The sequence below is a fragment of the Pavona decussata genome, unplaced genomic scaffold, assembly GCF_977016875.1.
Source record: "Pavona decussata unplaced genomic scaffold, jaPavDecu1.1 SCAFFOLD_222, whole genome shotgun sequence".
Classification (NCBI taxonomy): domain Eukaryota; kingdom Metazoa; phylum Cnidaria; class Anthozoa; order Scleractinia; family Agariciidae; genus Pavona; species Pavona decussata.
In genome coordinates, this window is record NW_028145627.1 from 64292 (window position 1) to 82500 (window position 18209).

The following is an 18209-nucleotide window of genomic DNA, read 5'->3' on the forward strand; positions in this document are numbered from 1 at the left end:
AAATTCAGGCTTGAACGGGATTCGAACCCATGACCTCTGCAATGCCGGTGCAGTGCTCTACCAACTGAGCTATCAAGCCAACTGGGAGCTGGTGATATTGTGAGTCCGTAATATAGCCGTAAGGGATGGATAAATAAATGTAAATATATGAAACATATATTTTGAACTGCAGATGAAATATCAAATAGAAGAAGGATCCTCGCAGTTACTACGCAACTTAAGAGCGGATGTCTGTAAATATCAACCAGAGGTGCGCAATAGCGAAAAATTCAAAATTCTCAAAAAAATTCACAACATAGCCCACGCTAAACTATTGCAAGAAACACATGTTTTACTTCGATCCGATAATTATTTTTGATGTGAGGCTATGATCTTGAATTCACCGCTCCTGAACCGGGTTTTCGGTGTCTGACACCACATGTTGCGAAGACCTTGTTTTAAAAATCAAACCAGTTTTGTTTCAAACGAAAAACATCCAGTATAATAGAGTACATAATTATGGACATCATGAATGGTATGTTACTCATCTGAAGTGAAAATTAAATATTTAGGAGATTTTTCAATATTTAAAATTTTTTAAGCGATTTCTCGTGATGCCAAATTGACAAATTTGCGAGGCTAAAATCGTCAACTGGTACATGGCGTTGAGGATAAAGATTTACACCACGTGAAAGAGCATCATTTCTTCTTATAAAATCCGCTTTCAAAACTATGGGCAACACAGAAGGAAATTTTTGAGGCCGCGAATTACAAGTAGTACTTTAGTGAAATTTGAGCTTTTCTGTCACGGCATTCCGTTGCTAAAACTCAGATAAACACAACATGAAAACATTTCAAACAACAATGGTTTATTAATTCTTGCTACAGGGCACTGCCTGTGCATGACCTGTGCTTATAAGACTATTTTCCTTGGTTTTCTATCTTTTAGGGGCAGTGTCAAAAGATTTTAACGGAGTTCAAAAGCCGTACACGGGTCAGTTTACGTTGTCAACCGATTGCAACACTAGTAAATATGGAATAAAATGAAACCAGGACTTCTTTCATTCAATCTTACTTTGAAAAAAATGGAGCAAATAGCTAAGAGTGCTATGTAATTCATACCTTTGAGCGGCCACACTGGATGTTTAAGAAATATGGGACATCTATACAAAACATCGTAACACTTCAGGCCGTTTTATACATTTGGTCACAAAGATTGTGTTACATACATTCCACCGATAGACCGCTGACCTTGCACTTACGTACGCCCTTGTCCACGGGATAGAAAGCGATGTTTCGTCCAGCTAGACCCCAAAGACAATTAATTATATAATCAGTTCAAACTGAGATTACAATTTTATCTGATTGCGTCTACACTCGCGCAGTTGTTTTGATTTTTGATAAAGTTTTTCAAATTTCAGTAGCCTGCGAATACAGCCGCCTCTCATCGCTCCCGTCCGAGGGGCGTTTCTCGAGGCTACCATGAATGCTACTCAAGGAGAGTTAAAAGCAATGTGACTGTCTAGTTCATCTGGATAAGACCTAATTTTCAATTTATTGTTCACAAAAATTGTCTGTTGTAATGGAATTTGAGCAGACAAAGTATGGTTTCTTTGGCCTTAATGGGTCAAAGTAAGAACACGATCCAACAAGATCATGTTGCCTGAATATATGGTGCTATGCCCTGAATTTTTAGGGTACTTGCGAAAGCCGACAGGCACTAATATCGAGGTCATCTTGTGGATAAGTCTAGATTGCACAAATGTGATGTTCCGATCTCCCTTCGTTTGCTTGAAATGATTAGCTGCCCAACTTGGTGGGACCTGCGCAGAATCGGTTTTGGCAGCGCCGTCTGATGCCATAAGCATCTCGATGTCTTGAGCAAATAGACCTGATTAGATGGCTGTCATCGATTTCGAAGATATCAAGGGAAATTTTGCCCTGAAGTTTAGTCAGTTAGTTATGTCACTTTGTAGAACTGGGTTTACAGCCAAAGGAGCGTAGCTGTGCCGTCCAGGCGTGAAACCCTGGCGCTCTTACTAACAAAAATTGCTCCCCCTACGTCCCTCCCTTATTCCTGCTGACAATGTACTGTGGTCGACTGTAGCAGGTGTGAGTCGTACTTCAGGAATTGGGGAAAATAGGGACGACAGTGGTGACGCAACCTCGTTTCCCTCCTCGCTCTTACCCTGCCGCCTCCCCACTAAGCTCCCCATTCTTTACGTCGGGAAACTGTAACAGTGACAAAGCACAGGGCCAAATAACTTAAAAAAAAAAAAAAAATCATAAATGTGAGTGGATGTAATAACCAGTAATTCAGAATCAAATTGCAAGCGTTATTAAAGGTAATTCTTATTTAAGGTCAGGAGTTTTCATTACAGTAATTCGATACCTGCTCTGCCTACGAGACTCTACCTCAGTTTTCAGTGTTCAGTCAGCAAACCCCGTGGCCCTTAGATAGTTTCGAATGTCTGTGCCACAATCTCTGATTGGAATACATTGGGTATTCGTTGGATTTCCAACACTTTGTCCACATTGTCCTCCAACAATCGAAGCATACTCACACGATACCACTGATTTCAGCTCAATAGGCCTTATCACGGTTTTCGACGCCATTTTGACTAGTAGGCAAACACGTCTAAAATAACAGTGTTTGTATGGAAATCCGATGGCAAATAATTTTCATAAAACGCTGCTTCTAAAAAATTCATGAATTGGAAACTTTTAGCACTAGTAAAAGGATTTTAAGAAAAAAAATTGGAGGGATGTAGCCGTGCCAGAAAGCATCCAGTCGTGTTTTGAACTTTCCATACATTTCTCTGTATTTTTTCCCGCAAACTATTTTTAGTAGCAGTTCACGGCTGGTTCGCTATACAGACAAATGTATGGAAAGTTCAAAACACGACTGGACGCTTTCTAGCACAGCTACATCCCTCCAATTTTTTTTCTGAAAATCTTTTAACTAGTGCTAAAAGTTTCCAATTCATGAATTTTTCAGAAGCGATGTTTTATGAAAATTATTTGACATCGGATTTCCATACAAACACTGTAATTTCAGACGTGTTTGCCTACTCGTCAAAATGGCGTCGAAAACCGTGATAAGGCCTATTTGTTTGAACGCCGTGAAACCAGAGTCGAGCATTTTAACTTGAAGTTGGATTGCAGAGCAAAATAAACAAACTGAAGCGATCTGAATACCAACGTGGGCTAACTGCACGTTTAGAAAGTTCAGTGACAGAAAATACAGCTCACAAGTAAATCGCAGTTACAGTTTGTATCGAAGGGGCAGTGAAAAAGACCCTTGGCATGCACCCGGGGGTACCATTCGAGCAGAGGCCCTTTGATCTTCCTAGATAAGTCGACGGGCCTCTGCTCGCAGGGTACCCGGTGGGTGAACCTTTATATAAAAGTTGACGGGGGTGATCGTAGCTTTCGGGGCTTAAAATTCGTGGTTTGGTACCTGTCAAAGGTATGGCGGTACCTTTTAGCCAGTTTTAGGGTATTGAGCGAAAACATATAAGAGAAAGTTATCATAAACAGTCAACTGTCACTTAGCGTATTCATTTTAGAATTGGTACCACTAAGTGGGAAAATTATACAGACCACGGCTACAAAACAAATTCTGGTACCTTTTAGTGGTACTTTTCAAAATTTATGACGATCAACTCGTCAATTTGATATAGGAGTCCCCCTCCCCCTGGGGGCAAGTGGTCTGCGCAAACTGTAACGCAATCTCTGCCGTTAAACGTATTTTTAAATCGCGGCAAAATGCATATGTCGTTCCCGATTGATGTGATGATTTCAACAATGTACAGAAAGCTCGCTAAAAAGGTATGAATTAAGTAGCACTTGTAGCTATTGTTTCATTTGTTCTAAAGTAAGATTCAAAGGTCCGAATTCAAAACGTTGACTACGTAAACTGACCTTTGTGACCTTATACGCTTTTGAACTCGGGGTCTAATAAAACTGCTACAATCTTTTGTGCCTGCCCGAAATGATTAAAAAGGAATATTATGAACGTGGGCCAAAACCTCTAGCAAGTACCAACAAACAATTGTTGTTTGAAACGTTTTCATGTTGTGTATATCTGAGTTTTAGCAACGGAATGCCGTGACAGAAAAGCTCAAATTTCACTAAAGTACTACTTTTAATTCGCGGCCTCAAAAATTTCCTTCTGTGTTGCCCATAGTTTTGAAAGCGGATTATATAAGAAGAAATGATGCTCTTTCACGTGGTGTAAATCTTTATCCTCAACGCCATGTACCAGTTGACGATTTTAGCCTCGCAAATTTGTCAATTTGGCATCACGAGAAATCGCTTAAAAAATTTTAAATATTGAAAAATCTCCTAAATATTTAATTTTCACTTCAGATGAGTAACATACCATTCATGATGTCCATAATCATGTGCTCTATTATACTGGATGTTTTTCGTTTGAAACAAAACTGGTTTGATTTTTAAAACAAGGTCTTCGCAACATGTGGTGTCAGACACCGAAAACCCGGTTCAGGAGCGGTGAATTCAAGATCATAGCCTCACATCAAAAATAATTATCGGATCGAAGTAAAACATGTATTTCTTGCAATAGTTTAGCGTGGGCTATGTTGTGAATTTTTTTGAGAATTTTGAATTTTTCGCTATTGCACACCTCTGGTTGATATTTACAGACATCCGCTCTTAAGGTGATTCCGCTGAAAAAGAAGGAGTATTTAAAATTGTCTAAGACTTGGTCCAGTTTATGACTATGTTATGAGCATTACAAAAATGCAATAAAAAATGGGGGTCACCGTGCTCCTTTTTGTGCAACCTGGATGGCTATTATAGTAAATAGATGACCTACGAGGTTTATATTAGAAGCGCTAGTAATCAGAGAAGGGAACTATCATTTCTAGAAAAATTAATTTCTTGCATTAAAATATCGAAGCAGTTCAACAAAATTTACTTTAATCTTACACAACAAACTATTTTCATTGAACTGGAATTAAGATTATGAAAGAATTCAAAGATTTTGCTGCGTGTGCACGTAAGCAGCACTACCTAAATACGTGCTTTTTAAAGCACTCAAATAAAAATATCTCAAAGTAGAGTATTAAACTTTTCTTTAAATCGCGATATATAGTGGCCAACCGTATGACATTTAAATTGATGCATTAAAAAATGGGGGTCACCGTGCTCGTTTAGAAGAAAAGGACCATTTATTTTCCTGCCGAGCTTAACCTCAAGGAAATCCCGTAATGTTCTGCGTGCGCGCGCTCGTGCGCGCGCTAAATGACGCGAAAAATTATGCGCAGCAAGGATGCGCAATGCAATTCAACGGAATCACCTTAAGCAGTTTCGCAAAGAAAGCCTGAAAAAAATTAAGGCTTGAACGGGATTCGAACCCATAACCCTTGCGATGCCGCAAACCTCATAGAAAAAATTCTTACTGATCTGTAACATTGAAAACGACTAATTAATGAGGAATAAAACTGCCCCTGTATATACTATTAATGTTTTTCCCTGTTTGTTTATAATCATTTTCTTTTTTGTTGCGTATGCTAGTTAATGTTGCTTCTTACATTAAAATATACTATTCTTGAAAAAAAAAAAAAAAGAGTTTCTATTCAGCACACAGCAGACTCCTATTTTCCAAGCATAAATAAGGGAATGGAAATAGATAGTATTTTGATTGTTAGTGGCTTTGACGGTTCCTATTGATTTGGTTGAAGTAAGACTTGAGTTCTGTTTCCCCTGATATTTTTTCTTCCTTTCTTCTTTCTATCTGCGTAATTTGTTTGTTGTTTTGTATCTGTTTTTTGGCATTGCAAGACTAAAATATAAAATAACATTTTAAATCAACTCATCAGTCTGAATAGATGACAAACTTTTCTTGCCAACGTGTTGTGGAGGCTTTTGACAGATCTTTGCACAATTTAATATTGGATTGGGTAATTGGCAATGGGCATCATCACTTCAGTTTGAGTTCTTTGGCAAAAATAAAGTGCCTGAAGAAACGCTTTTGAGATTCAAATTTATTCCTAGCATGTCACGGAGGGAAGCCAAATTCGTTTATCATATTTTAAATGATGATTTGTGTAGAGCTACTAAGGAAAATTATTAGATGTGGAAAAGGCAAGTTTTTCTTGAGTTTGGAAACCATATAACAGAATTTGTCTGTCAAAGGAAGGGCATAAAACGGGGGTTGTAAAGCTTCAATATTTCCCTTTCTTTGTGTAATCATTGCTATTTTAACAGGTCTGGTAATTACATTTGTTTGTAACGATAGAGCGCAGGAGAAAACGTTTTGAGGTTGAATTTCTGCTATAGAAACTATGGCTATTATTTGTCATAAATGAATAGAACATTTAATTTTCCCGTCTACAGTTCAAGAGGAGCCTACAGAAATCGCAACTCTGACGGACGCTAAAGAGAATATTAAAGGAACTCGAATCTTTATACAAGGGCAAGTCCCAGCCAGTGGTTTGTTAGAATAGTGTGACACTGCTCTGTCGACATGCGTAAAAATTTATTTTTCGATAAGGATTAAAAAAGTGTTCATTTCGTATTAGAATTTTGTCCAAATACCTCACGAATTTCTCGATGTCAATAAATACATTAGAGTATTTTAGCGACAACAGCTAACGAATTGGAGATGAGGTGGCAAAGGAAATTAGAAAGCGGAAAAATAAGCAGTGAATTTAGATGACTGAAAAGTTTCAACTCGTGGCGCGATCGATAATGATACAGCGCTCAGAGTTTTAGTGAAAATGCACCAAAATATGGTGAAGAATTTTATGGAAGAAAAGTCCCGCGTGCAGAAAATAATTTCGTTCTCTGTTTTTCAAATGTTTTGCAATTTTTTGTGGTAAGCTGAATTTTTGAATTCGTTTATCTTCTTTTAACTCATTCTTTTACTATTGCAATCGGGAAAATTCCCTTTTGGCTTACAAAAAACGCGAGATTGGTAACAATCTGGAAGCTGTACGCGCATTATTTGCGTGCTTTTGACTCTCACAAGGCCATAATCCAAGACAAAGGGAAATAAAAATCAAACTGATTTGAAAAATTTTCAACTTAAAAAAGCTTTTGAACCACAATATATAGATTATTTCGAGGAAATTACTGATTACTGGTTGAAGTAATTTATAAACTGTTCTGTATCCGAGTTGTTGAACTACTGTGTGGAATCATGTGGGGTCATTTTTGAGCCCGTGATCTCGACGGTCAGCAGTGTGGAATAGTCTCAGCCACCAGCAGGAATTATTGCAACTTTAAGAGGAGTGGCTTATTTAATTGCGCCTGTGCTGAATTCCAGCTGCTGCTGTTAATTTCAGTAAAAGATGTCATGCTCACTGGCTGTAAGTTAAAAAATTAATAAAGGTTTTTACATTTGATGTATGACTTCCCAGAACTACACGCAAAATATTAATGAAGAAAATTTACACGTGCACCATTTGAAGAAAACATAAGTTTCATTCTCTGGATTCTGGTTCAACTCTTTAACAACTAATTTGTGTGGAAAGCTGAATTCGTTGATCATCTTTTAACTGATGATTCTAGATTTTGTCTACATGAATAAAGGAATTTTTTTACCTTAGTTTGGTAAACGCATGACAGATCTTCTTAGTAATAATATAAAGAATAGAACAAAACGTTTGGAGTTGTGAACCAGCCTTTTCAATTCAATTTCAATCAAACTTCCCTAAGTGGTCTCTTTCTTTCTGCAGTCTTTGTCTGTACTCACTCATAATTCCCCATCATTCCCTGTTGCAGTAATTAAAGCCTACAATTGTCGAAAAAAATCTTGGGAAGATTCCAAAGTTCTACCTCGAGTCGAATTTGCTCCCCTCCCCTGTTTCAATGTTGAGCTTTAAAAGTGAATCTTTACGCGTATATGAATTGTGGGGAATCCAACATTGAACAAAAACAAAGGCCTTAACATACGAATGTAATAAATCTGACGATGTCCTTATTTCATACCCACTTTCTGTTGCCTTGTTGAGTAACCTTCCCAAAACATTTTGTCGATGATTGTAGATTACAGCGCTTTTCAATTGGGCGTGGGAAGTAATTCACGTTTGCTTCACCACTTATTGTAAATTGTTAGCAAAATCAAACTCTCGCCACTTTCTAAACCAATGAGAACCAAAACCAAAACCAATCACGGCCTGCTCGCACGCAATGCTTAGAGTTATGATTGCTTGGTTGTTGTGTTTACCTCTTCTGTGATTTGTTAGGGTTGTCATTTTGGATTTGGTGTTAGGAAATCTGCCTACAGCCCGGCCGGGGAAGAAAATCTCGTGAGAGTTTTCTGGAGTCAGATTAAATGTAGTATACCTGCCTTTCTGTGTCCTCTGATTAGTTTATTATTTTTGAACGAGTCGACGAATAAGCCTTAAAGTTAGTCTTTACTCTTGGAAGGGGGTACTACAAGCCAAGATATGGTTGTTTTACTTAATATTTTCTTTCTTCCTAATTTTCTGTTTTCCTTTTGTAGATCTGGACGTGTTATCTCGTAGTTCGTCATGAAGGCTTCCTATATTCTCATTGTAAGTGTGCTGATGGCGCTCGTGCTTTTTACGTCAGACGCAAGAAGGGCTAAGAAGTGTTCTAAGATGTGTACAAAATGTAAGTGAGACCTACCAAACTAGAGCTTTCCACGAAATGTTTTCAAATTTGTTACCTTTTTTCTTGTTCTTTTTCATTCTTTCATTTCGTCGATTGTTCTTTTCTTCTGATTTTGGAAACATATTTTCTTTAATGCTCATAATGAGTAAAAGATTAAAACTAAGCGGGCGTTGAAGTGTGGCGAGTTACTAGATGCGCGCGTTTCTAAACCGTATATTCAGAGTTCTGATTTCCAGCTGGATTTATTTTATGGTAGTCCCCTGTTCAAATTCTCAGCCTCGCATTTCTAAACAACTATAGTCAACCTCCCACCACCTGACTTTTTTTCAGTGTTATGTACAGTTTGCAATGTTTTGTTCTGTGGTTCACAGTGTCTACAGTCAACACTTCAGTTTTTAAGACTTGCACATTTGAATAAAATGATTCTTTTTTCCTTTCTAACGTTTTAGTTATCAAGAACAAAATTGATCCTCTGGAGGAAAGGCTTCAGGGTAGGTTGAACTGTGATTAATCAAATCTCCCCGTTGTGCTCTACTGGCCTAAAATCTCTTGATATGATGATCTTTCTATTGCTAACAGTTATACGGCAACTCTTTTTTTTTTAAGACAGGAAACTAAGAAGAGGAATATTCTTAGGCATTGCCGCCTCAATACAAAATTTACTGGTTTCTGAAGTATCCAAACCCTCAGATCGTGGAGCGTTCTATCTCGTTGAAAGATAGTATTATTTCCTTTTCTAGAGACCATACTGGTCCAGAAACAAAATACGATGATTGGCAATGTGGCCAATTGTTGCAAAAGCCCTATTAAATGAGTTTTAATGTGTAACTAAAACACATTTCTTCGCAGTCTACACAATTACGGAAAGGATTTAAAACATCTCATTGATTTATGTTTTTTTTTTAATCCCCTTCTTCTTTTAGCTCAAAACGAAGAATTGAATAAACTGAAGAGTGACAACCAAGGTTGGTTGCTTTTGCAATTGAGGCTTATTCATCCCAATGATTTTTTTTTATGGTGAAACGAACCTAGAATAGCCCCCCCCCCCCCCCCCCTCACCCCCATTCTAAGATACAAGACAGAAAATTCGCACCCTTGGCATTCAGTCACGCTCAAATAAATTTCTACACAAATCAAGTCTGTTAACTGGCACCAAGTCTCTGCTCGTCGGCTATGTTTCCCTGAAACGCCCCAAAATCTCTTGCTCTGATGACCTTCCTATTGCTAATAGTTATACTACATCCACTTTTTTGTCGAACACTAAGTACAGAATTCTTATTTCGCTTAATCCCCACGATACAAAAAATTTACTGATTTCTCAAGTATCCAAACCCTCTGACCGTTGGGCATCAAAATGAGCATTCTAGCTAACTGAAACATAGTATTTCCATTTCCAGAGATCACATTTGTCCTGCTATAAAGAAGAGGAATATTGTTAGGCATTGTCGCCTCAATACAAAATTTACTGGTTTCTGAAGTATCCAAACCCTCAGATCGTGGAGCGTTCTATCTCGTTGAAAGATAGTATTATTTTCTTTTCTAGAGACCATACTGGTCCAGGAACAAAATACGATGATTGGCAATGTGGCCAATTGTTGCAAAAGCCCTATTAAATGAGTTTTAATGTGTAACTAAAACACATTTCTTTACAGTCTACACAATTGCGGAAAGGATTTAAAACATCTCATTGATTTATGTTTTTTTTTTAATCCCCTTCTTCTTTTAGCTCAAAACGAAGAATTGAATAAACTGAAGAGTGACAACCAAGGTTGGTTGCTTTTGCAATTGAGGCTTATTCATCCCAATGAATTTTTTTTTCATTTTGAAACGAACCTAGCATAGCCCTCCCCCCCCCCCCCCCCCTCACCCCCATTCTAAGATACAAGACAGAAAATTCGCACCCTTGGCATTCAGTCACGCTCAAATAAATTTCTACACAAATCAAGTCTGTTAACTGGCACCAAGTCTCTGCTCATCGGCTATGTTTCCCTAAAACGCCCTAAAATCTCTTGCTCTGATGACCTTCCTATTGCTATAGTTCTACTACATCCACTTTTTTGTCGAACACTAAGTACAGAATTCTTATTTCGCCTTATCCCCACGATACAAAAAAATTTACTGATTTCTCAAGTATTCAAACCCTCTGACCGTTGGGCATCAAAATGAGCATTCTAGCTAACTGAAACATAGTATTTCCATTTCCAGAGATCACATTTGTCCTGCTATAAATTACAGTGATTGTTGAGATCTGAAACATCTCTCTAATTTATGTTTTTGACACCCCGTTCTTCTTTTAGATCAAACCGAAGAGTTGTGTAACTTTTGGCACAGCCTAAACCAAAAATGTTTATTATTAAAGTTTAATCTCTCAGGGCTCCAGTCTGCCATTGAATCTCTGAAGGAAAGAGTGACACAACTGCAGGATCAGTTTACTGGTACGTTACTGTTCTCGCTGGTTTTAAAAGTCGCACAATGTGTAATTCGGGGAAAACGGGAAAACAGGCACTTAACTCGATTTCATTAACTGAATGTTAAAACTTTCAGTCAATGGTTAGTTTATGGTTAGTTTATTTTATGATAAGCTAAATGTACATTGTCCCACCTGTTTGTGCTACACACTTAAAGCAAAACCGATTTAGATTTGGGTTTTCGATTAAGGTTGCAGTTGAACATTGCGGTTGTTTACAACGTTAAAAGGCTTTATATTTTTTAGTATCCTGGTTTAATTATACCTCTAAACTTTGTGAGCACCTGTTTAAGATTACGTTTCCACAGTAAGATGTTTGCGGGATAACGCTCGAAGCAAGACTGTTTGCAAAATAATCTGCTGCGTTTATGATCAATACAATTCAATACAATACAATACAATTCAATACAATACAGTACAATACAATATAGACAAAAAAATAACACGTTCTTCACCGGAGTATGTCATTCCGTGCAGGTATAAACTGTGATCTCAGAGAAAGTAAATTACATCTGGTCATGAAGACCGTGGGTTTCAGGTTTCCTCTACAGGCAATCTAACTAAACGTAACCTATAACTTTTTTTAATTTTTTTATTCAACAACAGAATGCTTACGATACATTATTAACAAAATAGAAAGGTAACGATACATTACTAACAAAATAAATCGGTCAGTGCGCAACACATATTACAACGCTACTCACGTAAAATTTAAATTAATTAAGTATTTACATATTTATTTTGTAGTTACATAACTTCAGATATGTGATGCGCATGTGGTCTTCTTTGCAACAGATAAGAAATTTTTATTAACAGCTTTTGAAATTGTAACGTGAGAGGAAAAGGGGAAAGCCTTCTATTCTAGGACATTGGCCGCGCGTCCTCAGGTCCAAATGTAGAATCTTGCGACTAAAAATAGAAAATAATCATATTTGTCTTGCAAAAGCTGGGGTTTTAAACCGATAACCAATGGAAGTGACAAATCACAAGTCTTAACCTTATCCCTCATCCATTTCAACTAGGTTTCAGGGCAAAGTTTATTTTCGCTACCTACTTTTGCTCCAATCCACAGAGCTTCGGTTTTTTTACGGTTTAAGGAGAGGCCAGATATTTCGCTAAACATATCCAGTACCTTTAGAGAGGTGGCGAAAGATCTTTTGTGACCATCTAGAATAAGAGTGGTATCATCGGCATACAGCCTGATTTTTAGCGGAGCTCTCGCGCGCGCCGCAGGCGCGCGCAGCGGAGCCCCATAGCTGAGAGAATTTGGTAACCCGTGAATGCGAGAAATTTTGGTTTGATTATGACGACACTTTTGTCCGTCCGTACACCGTACGTCCGTCCGTCCGTACGCAATCCCACAATGCTAATGCGCCCGTGTTTGTTTGGCGGGAAGTTGCATGGCGAGATAGTTTGGCAAGATGCGTTTACAACAGAAATGCTAAAGAACAAAAAACACAAAGACAATTTATACGTATTTGTTGGATATGTTGACAAACGTGGAAAGAAGAGAAAGAGAGAGAAAAAGAAAACAAAAAAGCGGAGACGATCAAGCAGAGTTGAACGTGGAAGAGAGCGACGGATAGCAAGTTAGAGCAGGCCGACCGGAAAAGAAAAGTAAGCTTAAGTTTAAAGAAGCCTCACATTAAACTATATCACCCGTTCGTGATCAGTTATGGTAACTTTTAGAACTCTAAAATAGCTTTACATAGACACTCTAATCGTTTTCGATACCAGCAATATTCGAGAAGTTAATTTTGAAAAATTTGTTTCGTGGCCGTGTGTTTTTTCGTTCGCAGCGCACGGCCCTTAAGCTTATAAATGTGTTTGTAAACAAACACAAGTTTCAAAGCTCTGAAATAATTCTACCAAACACCAAAGGGTACGTTTCGGTATTCTCCTTTTCTTAAACTTAGAGACTAGAATTATTACTAATTAAGAGCAGAATTGACACAGTTTTTAATATCCAATAATTTTTCGCCGGGAGCTTACTTGCTCTCGCAAAAAATACCATGTTTACGTGATTACGACGGCCGTTTCAACAGATCATTTGTAAACCAAAAAGGTTTCTTCCCGGAAAAAAATCGATAACTTTCCTTTATGTGACGTGTTTCAAGCTTTACACAGATATTTTAATCGTTTATTAAATTCTCGATACCATCGATATTCGTGTAGAAATTAATTTCTGAACATTTCGTTTCGTGGCCGTGTTTTTTTCATTCGCACCTTTCGGCATTCATGTGTTTCTAAACACACATAAGTTTAAAAGCTCTGAAATAATTCTACCAAACACCAAAGACCATTTTCCCGTATTCTCCATTTGCTAACGTTTATTTAGAGACTAGAATTATTACTATAGGACCAGAATTGACACAGTTTTGGATTTCCAAACACTCCCCCGGGAGCTAACTTGCTCTCGCAGAAAATGTCATGTTTACGTGATTTCGACGGCCGTTTACAGATCATTTGTAAACGAAAATGCTTTCTTCCAGGCACCAATCGATAATTTTATTTATGTTATGTGTTTAAAGCTTTACGCAGATGCTTTTATCGTTTATTAAATTCTCGATACCATCAATATTCGTTTAGAAATTAATTTTTGTACGATATTGTTTCGTGGCCGTGTTTTTTTCATTCACACCACACGGCTCTCATGCGTTTGTAAACAGACACAAGTTTAAAAGCTCTGAAATAATTCTACCATACACCAAAGACTACTTTCCCGTATTTTCCATTTGGTTGACGAGACTAGAATTATTACTATAGGAGCAGAATTGACACAGTTTTGAATTTCCAAACATTTTCCCCCGGGCCGGTAACTTGCTCTTACACAAAAAAATATTATCATGACGTGTAATTCGACGGCCGTTTACAAATCATTTGTAAACGAAAATTCTTTCTTCCAGTACATGTATTTCTTTACTGAGATTGGTTCTCGCAACCGTTAAACAGAGATCTCGACTCGTCTTGAAGAGATGGGGAAAACCACCTGAGAAAATCCGAGCTCGCACTGAAGTGCCTCGAGAAATTTTAGCTATCTGGCAGACAAAAAGATAGACGGAACTCATACAAAGTAATTGTTTTCAGAAACATCAGATCTAGAGCCGCTTGAAAAACCGTTTAGTTTCATAAAAGATCCAGAGTTCTTGCAAGCAACAAGGCACTAGATGCGTTTGTCAAAACACTGAAGAAAGATCGTGAAATTGCTTGCGTAGTAAACCAAGAAACACTCACCCGAGAAATCGTTGAAAAGCATTTCCTGTCTTTCAGCTCGGCCCAGCTGACACAACAAATCCTTCGCAGCTTCAAAATACTGCTTGGCTTTAGCTTTTGGTACTAGAAATTCGTAGAAAATCTTGCCGAAGCGATTGGCGCACAAGACGAGTACTCAATTTTTTACTGAGCTTGATGCAAAACGCTCTCGATTTCATTCAAACTTGAACAAAGCTGCCACTTTCATTCATGCCGGTCCGCGCGAGGGAAAATGTCACAAGTTTCTTTTTTTTCTTTTTTTTTTTTTGACAAATAAAGTTCAGCTTTTCTGCTATAAATCTGTGCTTTGTCATCAATGTGTTGAATAATAAAACAATTATCCTGCTCAATCTTGCGGAATATCGCCTGATTTTAGCCAACTCGGCCTACGGCCTCGTCGACTAAGTATCAGGCGATACTTGTTCCGCGCAATTTCGCAGGATAATTGCTAATTGTAAGAAGAAGTAGCGAGTTGAAAGCAGTTGCATGGTCGCCATGACTGATGTCAGTTTCTCAACTGAACAAATGTCAATCCTATCCAAGTTTTTAGCTTTGACACAAATAATCCGGCTTTTGCTGATTCCTGTAAGAAACACGAAAACTAACGTTTAGGAATTCCCTTTCTGCTTTTCTGCTTTTATTAGAAAAATACCATCTGCAGAGCTATCAATTTACCCGCGATTGTTCAGTTTCATTTTTAGGGTGGTTTGGATCGAATTCAATTCAATTCAATTCAATTCAATTTATTAAAGCACATTTTTCACGAAGGTAAGGCAAGAATGCACTAGCCCGCAAATAGCATAGGCTAATCTAGGCGGGTAGTGCAGTTGATTAGTATATATTTACAGAATATAATTTAAAGATATACCAATAATTAATGTGTAATAAGTTAAGTAAAAAATAATGACTGTCTAAATTAAAATTAAGAAAGTTTCATATTAGCTAATCATACCACTGATATTTGAAGTTTTTAATCAGAGTGTTGACGTCAACATAAATATCCTCTTGATCAAGAAGTTTTAGTAATCTGGTCTGAAGGCATTTCTTAAAGGAGGCTTTAGTTTTTGCACGGAAAGATTCCGGTAATTCATTCCAGATTTTACAACCTAATCTCGAAAATGAGTGGCTCAGTTGTGTCAGCTTTGAGCATTTTATATGAAATTTGCCCGTGGATGCAGACCTGGTTCTATACGAGTGCACAGAATCTACTCGATCAAAAAGATTTATTAGGTTCAGGGGAGCACTTTGGTTATTGATATCATGCATAAGACTGGCTATGGATTTGAAATAAAGCATGTCAACTGGAAGGATATTAGAACATACGAATAACGGGATGGCATGCTCTCTGTTATTGCGGAAATAAATTAGACGTAAGGCTCTTTTTTGGAGGATTAAGATTTTCTCCAGATTTGATTTTGAAGTTTGGCCCCATACTGAAAGACCGTAAGAAACGTAAGGATGGATTAGAGAACGGTAAATATGAAGAAGAATAGAAGTGGGTAGAACGTATCTCAACCGTGATATAATACCAATTGTTTTACTTATCTTAAGCGAAATATAATTAATGTGATATTGCCAAGAGAGGTTGCTGTCGATCAACACACCCAGATACTTAACACAATCTTTTTGTTCAAGGTGTTCGAACACATTGTGTTCGCAGTCGAATACTTTTATGTGAAGGCGATTTGCTGTCGCTCTTTGGCGAGGGTGAAATAATACGTAATTAGATTTTTTAGTATTTAAAGTCAACTTGTTAGCTAGTAACCAATCACAAACATTTTCAGCTGCAGCACTTGATTTCCATATATTTGTGGTACAAACAACCCGGCTTTAACAGTCGAACTCCAAAGAACTTGAAAGAAGTCGTTGTTTTTGGACACAAAATTAAGAAACCAACGGAATGTGGAACTGGCGTGTTCAACCAGCCTCCATTGTAACAAATCAGCATTCAAAAAAAATTTGCCCGCTGCATTACATTGTTATTGTCTGGGCAGTTTGCTGCATATGCACTAAAAATATAACTGCAGAAAGGATAAGGAACTGGTAAGGTTATTACGTTCACACACTAGGCAAATCTTTATAAATGCTATGACAAAAATTGGAGCTCCGCTTTTAGGCTTGGCTAAATATATATATTATTTCACGTCCGTTCACTGTTATTCCCGTGATCTCGCTATTTTTTCGTATTACCTCCGCTAGAATTTCCACACAGAGAAAGAACAAATAAAGTGAAAGAGGGCAGCCTTGTCTCACCCCTCTTTCAAGTTGGAAGAAGCCACTGGTCCAGCATGGTTTTTTAAAATGCAACTTTATGTGCCGTTATAAAATATTTTAATCCAGTTTTTAAGGGTTAACGAGTCCATTCCAGTGAGTCAAGGAATAGTAGTAATCCTGGTATATTTTTGGTGGCTGTTTGATTAATGGTACCATCACTAAGTCTAATGTTTTTCCCAATAAATCTACTTTTAAGAAAGTCTGTTTGATCATTATCAATAAGCTTAGGGAGAACGTGTTTTAGTAGGTTGGCAATAGCCTTGGCAGCTATTTTTAAATGGCAGTTTAGCAAATAATTGGACGCCAATTTTTAACAAAGTAAGGTTCAGTGTCTTTCTTCGGGATTAGTTTGACAATGCCTCGTTTTTGAGAAACGGACAGCTACCCACAAAGATAAGCATAGTTGACAGAGTTCAGAAGACAGAGTTCAGTAGGTGATATCGTTCCAGAAAGATCTGTAAAATTCGGCCGGCAAGCCATCAGCTCAGAGCCTGGCGATTTATTACATTCCATTTCTTTTAATGCCTTCAGGCATTCCTCGTTAGTCAAGGGGCCTTCACAAATACCTTGCTCGTGTTGGTTTAATTTCTTGTGTATTGGGTTTTCAAAAAAGAGATGATCGTACTCATCACCACACGTGTCTATTTTAGAACGGTAGAGATTCCTATAGAAAGCTTCGCATTGATTTAATATTTCCTTGTCTGTAGTTACAAAACTTTCATCCGCTTGCTTTAGTTGAGAGATGGTTTCTTGCCTATAGTGCCTTTTTTCTAAATTTAAAAAATACTTTGTGTTTTTTTCACCTTCATTGAACCATCTACATTTAGCCTATAACTAAACGCAACTTGAAGTTGTGACATAATGCAAACATGATCATTGTTTCGGATTTTTAAATATTCGAGCAAAGCGCCACCAAACCTTATGATTTTTTCAGAAATTTATGTGGAAATAATTTGCTGTGGTAGGAGAGTGTCCATTGAATTTGAATTTACCATTTCATCATACTTAGAAAGGCAGGGTGTTTTAAAAATTTTGTCTCATTCATCAAAATCGACTTTCTAACGATCATGTTGGTGTTTTTCTCTTTGTTAATTTGTACTCAATTAAGGTGGCCGGGCACAGTTTTTTTAGTATACAGGTGTTAGTAAACGCTAATTGTAAACTACGTACTTCTGGGTGCCCAAAATTAGCATCATGCCAGATTAACCGAGAAGGAATGTATTTGTATACTCGTTGCCATAGCAACGCGGCGAGCTATTAAGGTGGGGCTCTACCTGAATTTGAGTGAAATTTGAAGAGTTTTAAGAATGGATAGAAGAAAGAAAATGATTTTTGGAACACTAACAGACAGTCGACAACCACGCAAGAGCACCCCAGGTTGCTAGTGGACTAACTTGGTATCCGTCTATTAATTATTAACTACAAATTCTAATTTTAAAACTTCACTCAATCTTCAACATTCCTTATTTCTTTTAATTTTACCAATCCTTCAAGAAAAATTATTTCCTTCCAAATATGCCTAAAAATCACCCAAAAATTCATAAAACACCCCAAATCATTAATTTGTGCTATGAATGGAGGGTTTTTGTATTGCTTGAAATGCAAACAAGATATTTTCATTTGACCGATT

The 18209-nt window shown here is 37.5% G+C and overlaps 1 protein-coding gene and 1 non-coding gene across 2 annotated transcripts in view; one reads left to right on the top strand and one right to left on the bottom strand.

Moving 5' to 3' along the window:
- Positions 1–6: 6 nt before the first annotated feature.
- Trnaa-ggc (transfer RNA alanine (anticodon GGC)) lies at positions 7–79 on the bottom strand. Its single transcript has one exon. It is a non-coding gene; the product is annotated as a tRNA-Ala (tRNA).
- An 8404-nt stretch (positions 80–8483) lies between these two features.
- The window catches only part of LOC146459276 (uncharacterized), a 20546-nt gene continuing 10820 nt past the window's right edge, over positions 8484–18209 (top strand). Inside the window, exons 1-5 of the mRNA XM_085089704.1 lie at positions 8484–8586; positions 9036–9077; positions 9510–9551; positions 10313–10354; positions 10959–11021. Coding sequence (XP_084945830.1) covers positions 8484–8586; positions 9036–9077; positions 9510–9551; positions 10313–10354; positions 10959–11021 — 292 coding nt within the window. The remainder of the gene's footprint in view (positions 8587–9035; positions 9078–9509; positions 9552–10312; positions 10355–10958; positions 11022–18209) is intronic.